This window comes from Mandrillus leucophaeus, unplaced genomic scaffold (genome assembly GCF_000951045.1).
Source record: "Mandrillus leucophaeus isolate KB7577 unplaced genomic scaffold, Mleu.le_1.0 Scaffold410, whole genome shotgun sequence".
NCBI classification, from domain to species: domain Eukaryota; kingdom Metazoa; phylum Chordata; class Mammalia; order Primates; family Cercopithecidae; genus Mandrillus; species Mandrillus leucophaeus.
In genome coordinates, this window is record NW_012104366.1 from 737,859 (window position 1) to 752,851 (window position 14,993).

The 14,993-nt window shown below is 39.9% G+C and overlaps 1 protein-coding gene across 1 annotated transcript in view; it reads right to left on the bottom strand.

Moving 5' to 3' along the window:
- The window catches only part of HSDL2 (hydroxysteroid dehydrogenase like 2), an 84,881-nt gene that overhangs the window by 21,096 nt on the left and 48,792 nt on the right, over positions 1 to 14,993 (bottom strand). Inside the window, exons 5-6 of the mRNA XM_011992450.1 lie at positions 12,525 to 12,719; positions 9,399 to 9,470 (exon numbers count right to left, since the gene is read on the bottom strand). Of these exons, the coding sequence (XP_011847840.1) occupies positions 9,399 to 9,470; positions 12,525 to 12,719 (267 nt within the window). The remainder of the gene's footprint in view (positions 1 to 9,398; positions 9,471 to 12,524; positions 12,720 to 14,993) is intronic.

Below are 14,993 nucleotides of genomic sequence, written 5' to 3' on the forward strand. Positions count from 1 at the left end.
TTAAATGAGAATCTATGCAATTAAACATAATATAAATAAAGCTTCTTTAAAAAAAAAAAAACACACTATGAACCTGCTGGTAAAATATTTATTTCTGGGTATACATTTTAAATTATATGTGCAAAAAAAAAAAAACACACAGTGGTTGAAAGGAAATAAGCCAAAATATAAATGTACTTATAACTGGATTACAGGTACTTTAAATTTTTTTCTTTGAGCTGTTTTATACTTTTTTTTTTTTTTTGGAGACAGTCTTGCTGTGTCACCCAGGCTGGAGTGCAGTGGCGTGATCTCAGCCCACTGCAATCTCCACCTCCCAGGTTCAAGCGATTCTGGTGCCTCAGCCTCCCAAGTAGCTGGGATTACAGGCGCATACCACTGCACCCAACTAATTTTATATTTTTATTTGAGACAGGGTTTCACCGTGTTGACCAGGCTGGTCTCAAACTCCCGACCTCAGGCGATTCGCTCACCTCAGCCTCCCAAAGTGCTGGGATTACAGGTGTGAGCCACTGCACCTGGCCTGTTCTATACTTTTTTATACTTCTGTATTAAGCTTTTCTTTTCAAAAATGTTTTTAATTTTTAATGTTTTAATTTTTTTCTATTTGTAGCGATAGGGTCTCGCTATGTTGCCCAGGCTGGTCTTGAACTCCTGTCCTCAAGTGATCATCCCACCTCTGTCTCCCACAGTGTTATGATTACAGGTGTGAGCCCCTACATCCTGCCCGTACTAAGCTTTTCTATACAGACTAATTTAAAATGCTATCAAAATTAAGTAAAGTATATAACAAAATTGATTGGCTGTAGCCAAAACTATGTTAAGGGGATAAATGCACAAACTTTATTTCATTATTTTAAAAGAAATAACAATAAAGTATTAGCCCAACAAGTAAGAACAGGAACAAAACCGACCTCAAAGAAAGGAGAAAACAATAAAGCAAAAGTAAAAAAAGTGAGGTATCAGATGGTTGCACAATTCTGGGAAGATGCTAAAAATCATTAGACACTTTCAAATGGTGAATTTTTTTTTTTTTTTAAACAGAGCTTCACTCTGTCGCCCCATCTGGAGTGCAGTGACATGATTTTGGCTCACTGCAACCTCTACCTCCCAGGCTCAAGTGATTCTCCTGCCTCAGCCTCCCAAGTAACTGGAATTACAGACGTGCACCACCACACCCAGCTAATTTTTTATATTTTTAGTAGAGACAGGATTTCGCCTGTTGCCCAGGCTGAACTCCTGAGCTCAGACAATCCGCCTGCCTCAGCCTCCCAAAGTGCTAGGATACAGGCATGAGCCACCGTGCCCGGCCTAAAATGGTGAATTTTTTGGTGTATGTAAGTTATATCTCAAGTTGTTTTTAAAAGGATAATGAATCAGAAAAGAGAAAACCTGTAGAATTAAACATGAAATAAAATTTAAAATCTGGTGCTTTTGAGAAAAAAAAATGATACTATAAAATAAGCAACTGATCAAGAAAAAAGAAAACTAATTTTTAAAACAGAGGAAAGAGGCCAGATGCAGAGGCTCACACCTGTAATCCTAGCACTTTGGGAGGCTGAGGTGGGTGGATCACCTGAGGTCAGGAGTTTGAGAACAGCCTGACCAACATGGTGAAACCCCGTCTCTACTAAAAATACAAAAATTAGCTGGGCATAGTGGCGGATGCCTGTAATCCCAGCTACTCAGGAGGCTGAGGCACGAGAATTCCTTGAACCTGGGAGGTAGGGGTTGCAGTGAGTCAAGATAGCACCACTGCACTCCAGCCTGGGCGACAGAGTGAGACTTTTTCTCAAAAGAAAAAATGAAAAAACAAAGGAAAGAGATAAAACAGTTTGAAAACTTTAAAAAACTGTGTAAGTGAAATACTACATGTCAACTCTTAAATAGGTTTTGAAACTTCAAATGGATAATTTTGGTTTTTTTATGTTTTAAAAAGCCTATAATTGAATAAAATAAAGGTTCTGAAAGAAATAACTTCAGAAGAGACCCAAATGACTTAGTAGGTATTTCAAACCTTCAAAGAAGAGAGCATAGAAAAAGGCCGGGTGTGGTGGCTCATGCCTGTAATCTCAGCACTTTTGGGAGGTCAAGGCAGGTGGATCACGAGGTCAGGAGGTTGAGACCATCCTGGCTAACACAGTGAAACCCTGTCTCTACTAAAAATAAAAAAATAAAAATAAAATTAGCCGGGCATGGTGGCGCGAGCCTGTAATCCCAGCTACTCAAGAGGCTGAGGCAGGAGAATCGCTTGAACCCAGACGGCTCAGGTTGCAGTGAGCCAAGAAAACGCCACTGCATCCAGCCTGGGCAACAGAACGGACTCCATCTCAATAAAAAAAAAAAAAGGAAAGAAAGAAAGGAAAGAAGAAAGGAGGAAAGAGCACAGAAAGAGAACATTACCCATTTAACATATTTAAAATGTAACAAGTTTATTACACTAAAAAAAGTAGATACCAATCTAACTTCTCTGATTTAAAAAATATCCATCTTATACAAATGTTAACACCTTACGGTAAAATCTGAAGGTTTTTCTAATTAAAATTAAGAATAAAATAAGGATAATTAAAATAAAATAGTTTTAAAGAACTTGTGGAAGTTCAAGTCAGTGTATTAAGATATATGCCAGAAATAATCCTTCAAAGATATTATTATATGCAGACAAGAAGTTTTACCATGTAGAAAATCCAAGATAATTAATAATAACTACAGCAACCAATAGTTATAGGGGCTTCCTGCATCAAATGTACAATATGATGTACTATCACTCTTATTCCTCACAATAATTACACAAGGAAAGCAAGACGTGACAAAACTGTTTCAGAGAGCTGAAGTGATGTGCCCCAAATGACAGATGTAAGTGGCAGGCACCGGATTTGAACCCATATTTGTCTTACTCCGAAGTCTATGCTTTCAATGAGTACTCACTCTCTCTCAGAAACTATTAGATGTCTTTAAAAACAACAACAAAAAGCTCATGATGGTGACCAGATACAGAACATACAAAAGTTAATTTCCCCCTTTTTATTTTTAACTTGCCTTGTTCCAGAAAGCATTTCAATTTGTTTAATAAAAACAAATGGAATTCAAGATTAAATCCAGGCAGTCTGACTCCAGAGCCTGCAATTTTATCCACTGAGTAATAAATATGTCCACAACATTTTCTTCTATGTTTAGCAATCTAATTTTTTATATAGCCAACATAAAAGCTGAGCACAGTGCTGAGATGTGAAACTCACCAGAAGTTGACCAAGCAAAGGCTGCTAAAGCAAGGGCAGCGAAGACACAGGGTTCCTTCATGTTTCCAAAGGCAGGTCATGTGTTTTGTCTTAGCAGTTACACCAGAGAGAACTGAGTCTGTCATATAAATAACTGCTGGAACCCCTCCCTTCCTAGTGGGTAACTACTTCAGGTGATTTGTATATTAGTCAAGGTATATCATCTACATATGAAGTGCCAAGGAGATTGCAGCAAAAACTTTAGTTTATCCCTGAAAGACATTTGCCAAGAGATAAATTGCATAATTTATCACCTGGATTATTGAGACGTAAACATGATGAGTTTGCACAAGAGGAAAAAAAAAACTTCAGGAGACAAAAACAACAAACCAATGATAGATTTTAAAGGTGCAGCCATCAGACTACAAAAATGTAAGCCGGAATGGAAAAGAAATATTTATACAATTCCAGTACACAAAAGAAGATGACATATGGCTGGTAGTCCCTGACACAGGCTCTCCTAACTTCACACTGAATACATACAAAAATGCACACACAAAAAAAGGGGAAATATTGAACATCACCTAGACTGATACACAATCTATTGTCTGAAGCTAGGAGGAGAGGTTCAGCAGCTCTAAGGTACACAGAGTCAGCCTCAGAAAGACCGGTCTCCTGTGCTTTCCCTCATGAAAGATCTCAAAGAAAGAATACCTCTGCCCACCCAAACAAAAAGAGGCTCGCGCTGGATCAGACTCTGGGCTTGTACCAACTAAGATCAGGAGCCGTCTCTCTGTTTTACACACGCTACTTTTCAAGACACACTCTTTATGATTCCTCATCCTCATCTTTCAAATCCAGTTCCAAAGCTTGTAGCTCCCAAATAAGATAAGCAGACAGTAGGGGAGTCCTGCAGTGCAGCATCCTGGGAAGTACATGCCCCAAGGCCAAGTACATGCCAAGGGGAAGAACCTTGGCAGCAGAGCATTGCAGGAGAGAGTAGTTTTTGTGTTTTTGTTGTGTTTCATGTTGTTTTTGAGATAGGATCTCCCTCTGTCACCCGGGCTGGAGTGCAATGGCACAATCACAGCTCGCTGCAACCTTGAACTCCTGGGTTCAAGTGATCCTCCTGCCTCAGCCTCCCAAGTACCTGAGACTACAGGTACGTACCACCACGCCTGGCTATTGTTAAAAGTTTTTTGTAAAATGGGATCTTGCTATTGCTATATTGCTCAGGCTCATCTAGAACTCCTGGCCTCAGGCGATCCTCCCACCACAGCCTCCCAAAGTGCTGGGATTATAGGCTTTAGCCACTGAGCCAGGCCTGGAGAGTAGTTTGAAACAGAGGAAGTAAAGGAAGGTCACATGTCAGCCTTGCACACTGGCCTGAGCTATTTGCCCAACAGGTGCTACATTTGAAACTACAGCTCAGAAAAAGGAATTCCTCCATATGGACAGGGAGTGGAGCCAAAAGCAACCTACACATTCCTGCCTTTGACTACACTAGCTCTAGAGATACCTCCTACTATGAGGAAGAATTAATGGAAAAAAAATAACCTGATGCCTATGAAAAAAATAATATGCCACAAGGCAATGGAGGCTACTCTGAAGAGCAAGATCTAAAACTAACTTCCAAGAATTATTCCACATGGAAACTATATCATTATGATGTGTCAATACAGATTCATCAGTTGTGACAAATGTGCCACTCTGGTAGAGGATGCTGCTAAGGAAGGAGGTTATGCATGTGTGGGGGCAGGCGGGTATATGGGATATTTCTATACCTTCCTCTCAGTTTTGCTCTGAATCTAAAACTGCTCTCGAAAAAATAAAGCTTTGGCCAGGCACAGTGGCTCATGCCTGTAATCCCAGCACTTTGGGAGGCCAAGGTGGGCAGATCACCTGAGGTCAGAAGTTTGAGACCAGCCTGGCCAATGTGGCGAAACCCCATCTCTACTAAAAATACAAAATTAGCCAGGCGTGGTGGCACACCCATGTAATCCCAGTTACTAGCAAGGCTGAGGGAGGAGAATTGCTTGAAACTGGGAGGTGGAGGTTGCAGTGAGCCAAGATCATGCCACTGCACTCCAGCGTGGGCAACAGAGAGAGACTCTCTCAGAAAAATAAATAAATAAAGCCTTAAAAAAAAACTATATGAAACAGGGACAGAAAGATATATATAACTGGCTGAGATGAAAAGACAATAGGATAAAATGAGAGCGGAAGTGAGAGAAATGTAAGCACCATAGCAAATTAAAATAACCATTTGAGACAATATGGAAGAGAAACTAAGCTATAGAACATCTTATCAGACTGTCCTTTTTAATACAGAGGACAAACTTTAAAAGGTCTCCAGAATACAGAAGAGAAAGCCGGAACCAATGAGAAGTGGTGCTAACTACAGGGAAAGGGTAAGGGGAGCCAGGGTAGGAATAAGTGTTTCTGAGAATCAAGAACAAATGGAACAGAAGCAATTAAAACTGCAACTGAAGGAAAATAGGCCCAGTGCCATAGCTCATGCCTGTAATCCCAGCACGTTGGGAGGCCGAGGCAGGATGATTGTTTGAGGCCAGGAGTTTGAGACCAGCCTGGGCAATATAATAAGATCCCCTCTTTACAAAAAATTTAAAACTTAGCTGGGCGTGGTGGCATGCACCTCTAGTTCCAGCTATTGGGGAGGCTGAGGTGAGAGGATTGTTTAAGTCCAGGACTTTGAGGGCTGCAGTGGGCTATGATCGAGCCACTGCACTCCAGCTTGGGCGATAGGGTGAGACCCAGTCTCTAAAACAAATGAAGGCCGGGCGCAGTGGCTCAAGCCTGTAATCCTAGCACTTTGGGAGGCCGAGACGGGCGGATCACAAGGTCAGGAGATCGAGACCATCCTGGCTAACACGGTGACACCCCGTCTCTACTAAAAAGTACAAAAAACTAGCCGGGCGAGGTGGCGGGCACCTGTAGTCCCAGCTACTCGGGAGGCTGAGGCAGGAGAATGGCGTAAACCCGGGAGGCGGAGCTTGCAGTGAGCTGAGATCCGGCCACTGCACTCCAGCCTGGGCCACAGAGCGAGACTCTGTCTAAAAAGTAATAATAATAAAAAAATAAAACAAATGAAAAATAAAAATAAGAATAAGCTGAAAGTCAAAAAAACAAAAAAGACTGAGTGGGCTCCCTGTGTTCCAGTGGAGAGTAGGGGTGGGGGGAATCAATGAAGAAATAATGGTATTGTGTTTTTTGTTTGTTTGTTTTTTGAGACAGGGTCTCACTCTCTCACACAGGCTGGAGTTCACTGGCTTGATCATAGCTCACTGCAACCTCAAACTCCTGAACTCAAGTGATCCTCCCACCTCAGCCTCCCAAGTCGCTGGGACTACAGGCATGCACCATCACACCCAGCTAATTTTTGTACTTTTTGTAGAGACAAGGTTTCGCCATGTTGCCCAGACTACTTTTGAACTCCTGGGCTCAAGCAATGCTCCCACCTCAGCCTCCCAAAGTGCTGGGACTACAGGCATGAGCCACTATGCCTGGTTGATATTGCTTTTAAGATAGGAAGAAAGAAAAAATCAATTTAAAACTATGTACACTGTTTACAATAATTACATATATAAGAGCTAACATACACAGGACAAATACTGGAAAAGGTATAATGAAATGGTAACGGGTTATTATAAGTTGTGGGTGCAACAGAAGGGTGAACCTCTCCCCCTTTGGAAACAAGGGATACACCATGGTTCTCAGAGAGCTGAACTATGAGAGGACATAAGAAATAAACTGAAAGAGGTAACTTATAGCCCAGGCTACTATCCATATGACTATAATGATATACCTACAGAAAAGGTCAAGTAAAATTGCTATCGACTGAACCACACGGAATCAAAAAAAGAGAACTACAGAAGTAAATGCTCCCGCAGCATTAGGTGGGGGAAGTTAGCCAAAGGAATTTGAGTCTTCTGACCTTAAGGGTGAGAGCATTGCTTCTGTGGAGATGGCTATAAGCAAAGTTATCCCTATCAAAGCCTGATGCCAGTAAACACTGATTTTACACTCTACCTGTCTAACCCCCTTGTTCTGATTCCATGGTCATTAAATGACCTTCTGACTATGATTCTGTTTCATGTGTAATTATATCCAAAGGAAGAGTATGTGCTGATCAAGCACCTACATGTTTAACCTATGAGATGGCAACTCCTTGTTATAAATTAATAAATTGGATTATCACGGGAAAGAATGTGCTAATTTATGTATTTATTTGAGACAGGGTCTTGCTCTGTTGCCCAGGCTGGAGTGCTGTAGCTCAATCATAGCTCACTGCAGCCTCAAACTCTTGAGCTCAAGGGATCCTCCTGCTTCAGTCTCCTGAGTAGCTGAGACTACAGGCATGTGCTACCATGCCCAGCTAATTTTTTTTATTTTTTGTAGAGATGGGGTCTCACCATGTTGCCCAGACTAAGAATATGCTTAAATTTATAAGACTAAATATTCAAGTGTTAGGAAAGCCATTTAAGTTTACTGGTTAAAGACATGGGCTTTGGAATCACAGAAATACAAGTTTAAATCTTAGTTCTGCCACCTGCTGGCTGTGCAATCGCAGCTATAAAATGAGGGTAGTATCTGTCTTGGGGATTAATAGTGTTAAACAGGACAATGCATGCAAAGTACTTAGCACAGTGTTTGGCACATAGTAGGTGTCCAGTAAATAGTTGTTGAATAAACAAAATGAATATACTTGATCAATAAATGGTTATTATTTAAAATTTGGAATTTAAATGAGCTCAGTTCATGCATGCCTTCTTCTAAAAGACAGATCCAACCTTAGGGCGCTGGGCAAAAATCAGAGTTTTGGACTTAACTAACTTGAAGACCAGACTCTTCCAGACTTTGATAATTTTCCACCATTCTCTAAGAGGCCTTTTGAGAAAAAGACTGAGAATCTTGTTTTTCCTGGTTTTAATACTCTGGGTAGTAGGATTATGAGTAACTATTTTCCTTTCTATTGTTTTAAATTGTCTATAATACAAAAAAGTCCTTTTTATTACCTAAGTAATTTTTTTTAATTACCACAAAAATTTGGAAAAAGAAAAGATAAATAATAAAGAATAAATAAAGGAAAGCTGGAAATAAGGTTTGGCACTAAAATGCACTGCAGTAAGGTGCCACAGATTTGCTAACGGTATCAAGGAAATTCATCCCTACATTTTCTATCAGACTTCTAAAAAAAAAAAAACAAAATCGATGAGCATCACAGCATCTGTAAGATAAAAATAAGGTAAGGGCCCATAAGAAGCATAGCCATTCTTATTAGTAAGCCAGGAGAGAAATTTTTCCCACAGGTATTCATTAAAGTGTTTCTTCTTTAAGTGAGCCACTGGCAAAATGTCAGAACACAAAGTCTAAAATGTAAACTCTGGACCAATTCAAGGGCACTGTTGTTTCTGAATTACAGAAACAAAACAAAGTAAAACCCGAACCTCCTCTGAAGTTGATTTCTTCCATAAAATCATCACATAACACAAACTGTGGAAATGGTGTTAGATGTATTTGATATATGACACACTTTTCCTCAAAATAACATATCAACATGAAATACCTAAAGACAGTGCAAAAGAAAATAAATAAAACCTGAAAAAAAAGTTTTTTCAGACCTTTTTTTGACCAAATGCAAAGAATATATTAATAACTCCTTCCTTTTTTTTTTTTTTTTTTGAGACAGGGTCTTGCTCTGTCACCCAGGCTAGAGTGCAGTGGCACGATCATGGCTCACTGAAGCTTCAACTTCCCAGGCTCAGGTGATCCTCCCACCTCAGCCTCCTGAGTAGCTGGGACTACAGTCTCGTGCCACCACGCCCAGTTTATTTTTTTGTAGACATGGGGTTTTGCCATGTTGCCCAAGCTTGTCGCAAACTCCTGGACTCAAGTGATCCATTCGCCTCAAAAGTGCTGGGATTACAGGTATGAGCCATTGTGCCCAGCCTTATTAAAACTTCTTAGTGGTAGATGAACAAAATAACCTTCTTTACTAGAATTAACTGAGAGCTCACATTACTTGTTTACTTTAAATTACAAAATAGTTTAAAAACAGAAGGCAGAAATGTCACTGTTACAGGATCAATTCCATATTTTGGAAGAAATATGTAAGTTAGGATTTATATTTTCTAACATAAAATATAGTCTAGATCTTACCAGTTGATTCCATTTTCTTACTAAATGCTTCTGGGTATTCATCTAAGAAGAAATCTGGTTGCAAAGGATGACCTGAAAAATTGACCCCAAACCATTAGGTTAATGTAACTACAACATAGTAAGATTTTAACATCTGTTTAGTAAACATATCTGTTTCATTAAAAATCATTCTGGTGCAACAGAAAAGGCCTCCATGAGAACTGTCGAATGACCTGATCTTCATTCAATTAATTTTCTCATAATTCAGTTATCCTCCTCTCCTCTGATAAATTTTATCTTCAAGATTTAATCCCCAAAAGATCACCTGTTCTGTAAAGCCTTTACCTGCTCTCCCAGGAACCTTTGCCCTTCTCATCCTACACTGCTCTTCTGGCCCACATTCTTCCAAAGTGCTCAGGACTCATTTCTTACCTGCCCTCCTAAGAGCAGAGGGCCCCTTCTTAAGAAGGACTTTCTTCTCAGCATTAGTGCATTTGGGTCTCTTCTCTCTCTCCCTCTTCCTCTCACTCCATCATCATGAAAACTAAGCTATCCTATTCCATCCATTCCACTGGGTTATTATTATTATTATTGACACAGGGTCTCACTGTCACCCAGGCTGGAGTGCAGTGGCACGATCTCAGCTCACTGCAACCTCCACCTCGTGGGATCAAGTGATCCTCCTCCCTCAGCCTCCCAAGTAACTGGGACCACAGGTGCAAGCCACCATATCCAGCTAATATTTATTTATTTATTTATTTATTGAGATGGAGTCTCGCTCTGTCACCCAGGCTTGAGTACAGTGGCACAATCTCGGCTCATTGCACTCTCTGCCTCCCAGGTTCAAGCAATCCTCCTGCCTCAGCCTCCCAAGTAGCTGGGATTACAGGTGCCCACCACCAGGCCTGGCTAATTTTCGTATTTTTAGTAGAGACAGTTTCACCATATTGGTCAGGCTGGTCTCGAACTCCTGACCTCAAGATATCCACCCACCTTGGTCTCCCAATGTGCTGGGATTATGGGCATGAGCCACCGCACCCGACCACTCATTTTTATTTTTTGTAGACAGAGGGTTTTGCCATGTTGCCCAGTATGGTCTTGAACTCTTTGGCTCAAGTGATCTGCCGGCCTTGGCCTCCCAAAGCGCTGGGATTACAGGTGTGAGCCACTGCACACAGCCTCCACTGGGTCTTATTTTCAGCTAAAGGTTGTGGTTAGCAAATAGGCTAACTGTTTTAATTACACTGATAACTCCAAGACACGTGCACACTAGAAGATTTAAAGGCCACAAAGCCTTCAAAACTATAGTACAGTGAGATGTTAACAATCTCAATTGCTCTCTTTTTCTTTTCCTTTCTTTCTTTTCCTTTTTTTTCTTTTCTTTTTTCTTTTTTTTTTTTTTTTTTTGAGATGGGGTCTTGCTGTTTTGCCCAGGCTGGTCTCAAACTTCTGGGCTCAAATGAGCCTCCTGCCTCAGTCTCCTGTCTCTCTCTCTCTTTTTCAGAAGTTTAAGCAAACTTCTGGAGGGCAGGAATGAATTCATCTTTGTTGTATCCTAATATCATAGTATCTGGTCATACTAAGTTCTCAATACTTGATAGGATTTTTAATTTAAATAAAATTTTAAAACTTGTGCACAATTACACTGTGTCTTTAAAACCTAAAGTAATAATTATATTCCTGGGTACCAGGACCCAGAAGACCCGAATCTAGTCAGGTTCTGCCGCCTATTAGCCATCTGCTCTTAGGCAAAGGCTCAATCTCTCTGAGCCTGTTTTTCCACTTGTAAATATTAACTACTAAATATTCTGAGTGTACTATATGCTGGGCACTGTGCCAAAAACATACGTTATCACATTTAGTCTTTACAAAAATCTTGTATGAAATGTATCGTTCTCTTAAGTTTACCAATATAGACATTAAGGCTGAGACAGACAAACTGGGTGACACGCTCAAAGCTGCATAGCAGTGAGCAGCAGAGCTGCAATATGAACCTAGCTTGTCTTCTCCCAAATTCCATGTTCTTAATCACTAAGCATTACTTCCCTTACAGAATTGTTATGCAGGCTAAATAGATAATGCATATAAGAGTGCTTTATAAAACTATAATCTGCTATTTAATTCAGTTGGAACTGCAGAGATGAGCAGGGATGATACAAATATAAACATGGTTTGTGTCATTTAGAAGCTCAGCTTAATGAATAATATTTAAAATATACTTTACCATAAATGAAATTTACTTCTATATATGGCTATATTAGAATACATCATATTCTATATGGTAAAAATCCATTATTATCATTATCATCCACGATTTCAGAGAGAGAGAGTTACTTAAAAAGAGGGCTTTCTGGAAGCTTCTCAGATCACTTTACTACACCAAGCCCACTCATCTACACCATCTGTCATTAAGCTACTCTAAGAGACTGCACTTAAGAGACAAATATTTACAGAGTCCACAATCATAAATTATTTTAACCAAAAAAATTCATGACTGGGCCAGGTGCAGTGGCTCACACCTGTAATCCTAACACTTTAGGAGGCCAAGGCAGGCAGATCACTTGAGCTCAGGAGTTCAAGACCAGCCTGGGCAACATGGTGACATCCCACATCTACAAATATAAAAATTAACCAGGTGTGGTGGCACATGCCTATAGTCCCAGCTACTCAAGAGGCTGCGGTGGAAGGATTGCTTGAGCCTAGGAGGTGGAGGTTGCAGTAAGCTGAGATCGTGCCACTGCACTCCAGCCAGGGTGACAGAGTGAGACCCTTTCTCAAATAAATAAATAACCCACTACTGTACCATCTGTCACCACATATTCTTGAACAAAATCTTTACTCTGTGATTTTAAGACCAACTTTAAAAAATAATTTTCATTTCTTATTTCGAGATTTGGAAGTGGCTAGTAGCTGATCTGACTTTCTGTGCTTATATATATCACTTCAAAAGCCCTCAACTCACCTCTATTTTTTATTCATCTTTTTTTTTTTAAGTTGTGTTGGTATGGGTTTTTTTCCTTCATTGGGAAGACAGCTTTTAAAATAACATATTCATTTTACGATCACACAAACACAAAAAACAGATGTGTTCATTGCAGAAAATATGGAAAAACATATTGTTACTTTTAAAAACTATACAAGCATTACCTGGTTTAATTGCATAGATGTCAAAATTTTGTATTCCTTCTGCTTTTAAGATATTTTCATCAATGACAAAGTTGCCAGTAAAACTTTTGGGCTTTTGGAAAATGGAATATGCTGCATCTGCAATGATATCCACTTTTCTACACTGGCTTTCGATACCAGGTCCTCCCAGCATCTCCGTAGCGGCAGTGTGTATGGCTGTAGAGAAAACACACACACACATACACTCGTAACTCCAAATCAAATAATAAAACTATGGAAGTAACAAGCACTACCCTTCACAATTATCAAGGCTAATTCTTTCATTTCTTAGATGATGAAAACAAGGTCCAGACTGCTTAAGGGATTTGCCAAATTTTTTTGTTTTTTGTTTTTGTTTTTGTTTTGGAGACAGTCTTGCTCTTGTCACCCAGACAGGAGTGCAATGGCGTGATCTCGGCTCACTGCAACCTCCACCTCCCTGGTTCAAGCAATTCTCCTGCCTCAGCCTCCTGAGTAGCTGGGATTACAGGCATGCACCACTCCCCCAGGAAATTTTTTGTATTTTTAGTAGAAACGGGGTTTCACCATGTTGGCCAGGCTGGTCTCAAACTCCTGACCTCGTGATCCATCCACCTCGGCCTCCCAAAGTGCTGGGATGACAGGCGTGAGCCACTGAGCCCGGCCCCAGAATTTGCCAAATGTTCCACAGAGAGAACTGGGTAGAAAACACATGTTCCTTACTCTGTGCAACCCTGCCTTATACTACAGACTAAACCAGAAGACTCACAGTAAAATTCAATGAACTTTCTGATTTAGAATGCTCAAGAATTTGCATGTCTTTTAAAGGAATAACTGAAGAGACCTCTAATAGCTTCCAATTGATTCTCTTGATAACAGCTAAGAGATTACTGCCTGAAAACAGACAGTACCACCAGTCTTAATACCCAAAATTTCCTTTCACATAAACATATGGAGTGCATATGAGGCTTAAAACATCAGCACTGCCTGTGATGACTCCTTCTCTGGGAAGAGAGCTTGTTTTGCCTCTTTAACACCTGTCAGCCACCACCAACCACATGCACACATTCTTGTGGGAATTCACTGAACCAACAATGCCACTGATTATAAAGTGCACCATTATGTTAGGGACCACTGAGGAAACAAAAAAGCTGCCAATTAAATTATGATATATCATTCATTGTAAGATACAGACTGGTATCAGAGATGTACAAATATAATACATGGGCATCTCAGCATCAATGAAAATGGTATGAACTCTTTCACCTAGTCAGTGAATAGGTTCCTTGAAAAACACTCAATAAATATTGCTTGGATTTCTGGGGGTCCTTTTTAAATTCAGATAACTCTGTTCTGTAGAAAATATTAGAAAATAGCCAGGTGCGGTGGCTCATGCCTGTAATCCCAGCACTGTGGGAGGCCAAGGTGGATGGATCACTTGAGGTCAGGAGTTCGGGACAAGCCTGGTCAACATGGTGAAACCCCATCTCTACTAAAAATACAAAAATTAGCCAGGCATGGTGGCGAGTACCTGTAGTCCCAGCTACTTGGGAGGCAGAGGTAGGAGGATCGCTTGAATCTGAGAGCCAGAGGTTGTAATGGGCTGAGATTACTCCAGTGTACTCCAGCCTGGGTGACAGAGTGAGACTCCGTCTCAGGAAAAAAAAAAAAATGGAAATAAAGAGAAGTAAAAGGAAAAATTGCTTAATTAATTATAATTTCCCTATCCAGGGATACCTGCTGTTAATATTTGCATATAATTTTTACTATGTTAGCCGTACTTTTAAAAATTATGTGTCGTATATGAAGTAACTTGAAACTCTACAATTAACAGTACATTATTAATTACACATTGTCAACAGTAACATCTCAATTTGCTTACATATATCCTAGTTTACATCAAACAAGAAAAGTCTATTTATTTTCCAACATAATTCATAGGTTCACAGAAAGTCAATTTATTTAAATGTACTTAGGTTTGTGAGTTTCTAGTACTTTAGATAAAACTTATTTCCATACATTGTTAAAATACAATTTTAAATTATTATATGCTAGAATAACTTACATATTTTGGTCTATAAGATGAAATGTCTGTAGCTTTTAAGGGCCATTGGCCCTTTTGCATTCACTCAACAAATAGTTATTAAGCACTTACTATATATAAGTCAGGCGCTATTCTAGATATTAAGGACACAGATGTTGACAAAACAGACATAAGGCATCTACCTTCATGGAACTTACATCCCTTTTTTTTAATGTTCAATTAATTTAGGGAATTTCTTGAAAGCATTGAGTTAGAAGACACTTTTCTACTTCATAACTAAAAATCATTTACTAGGAATAATTTTTTTTTTTTTTCCCCCGAGATAGGGTCTCATACTGGCACCCAGGCCAAAGATAGTGGTGAGATCATGGCTCTCAGCAGCCTTGATCTCCTGGGCTCTCAAACTATCCTCCTACCTCACCCTCCCA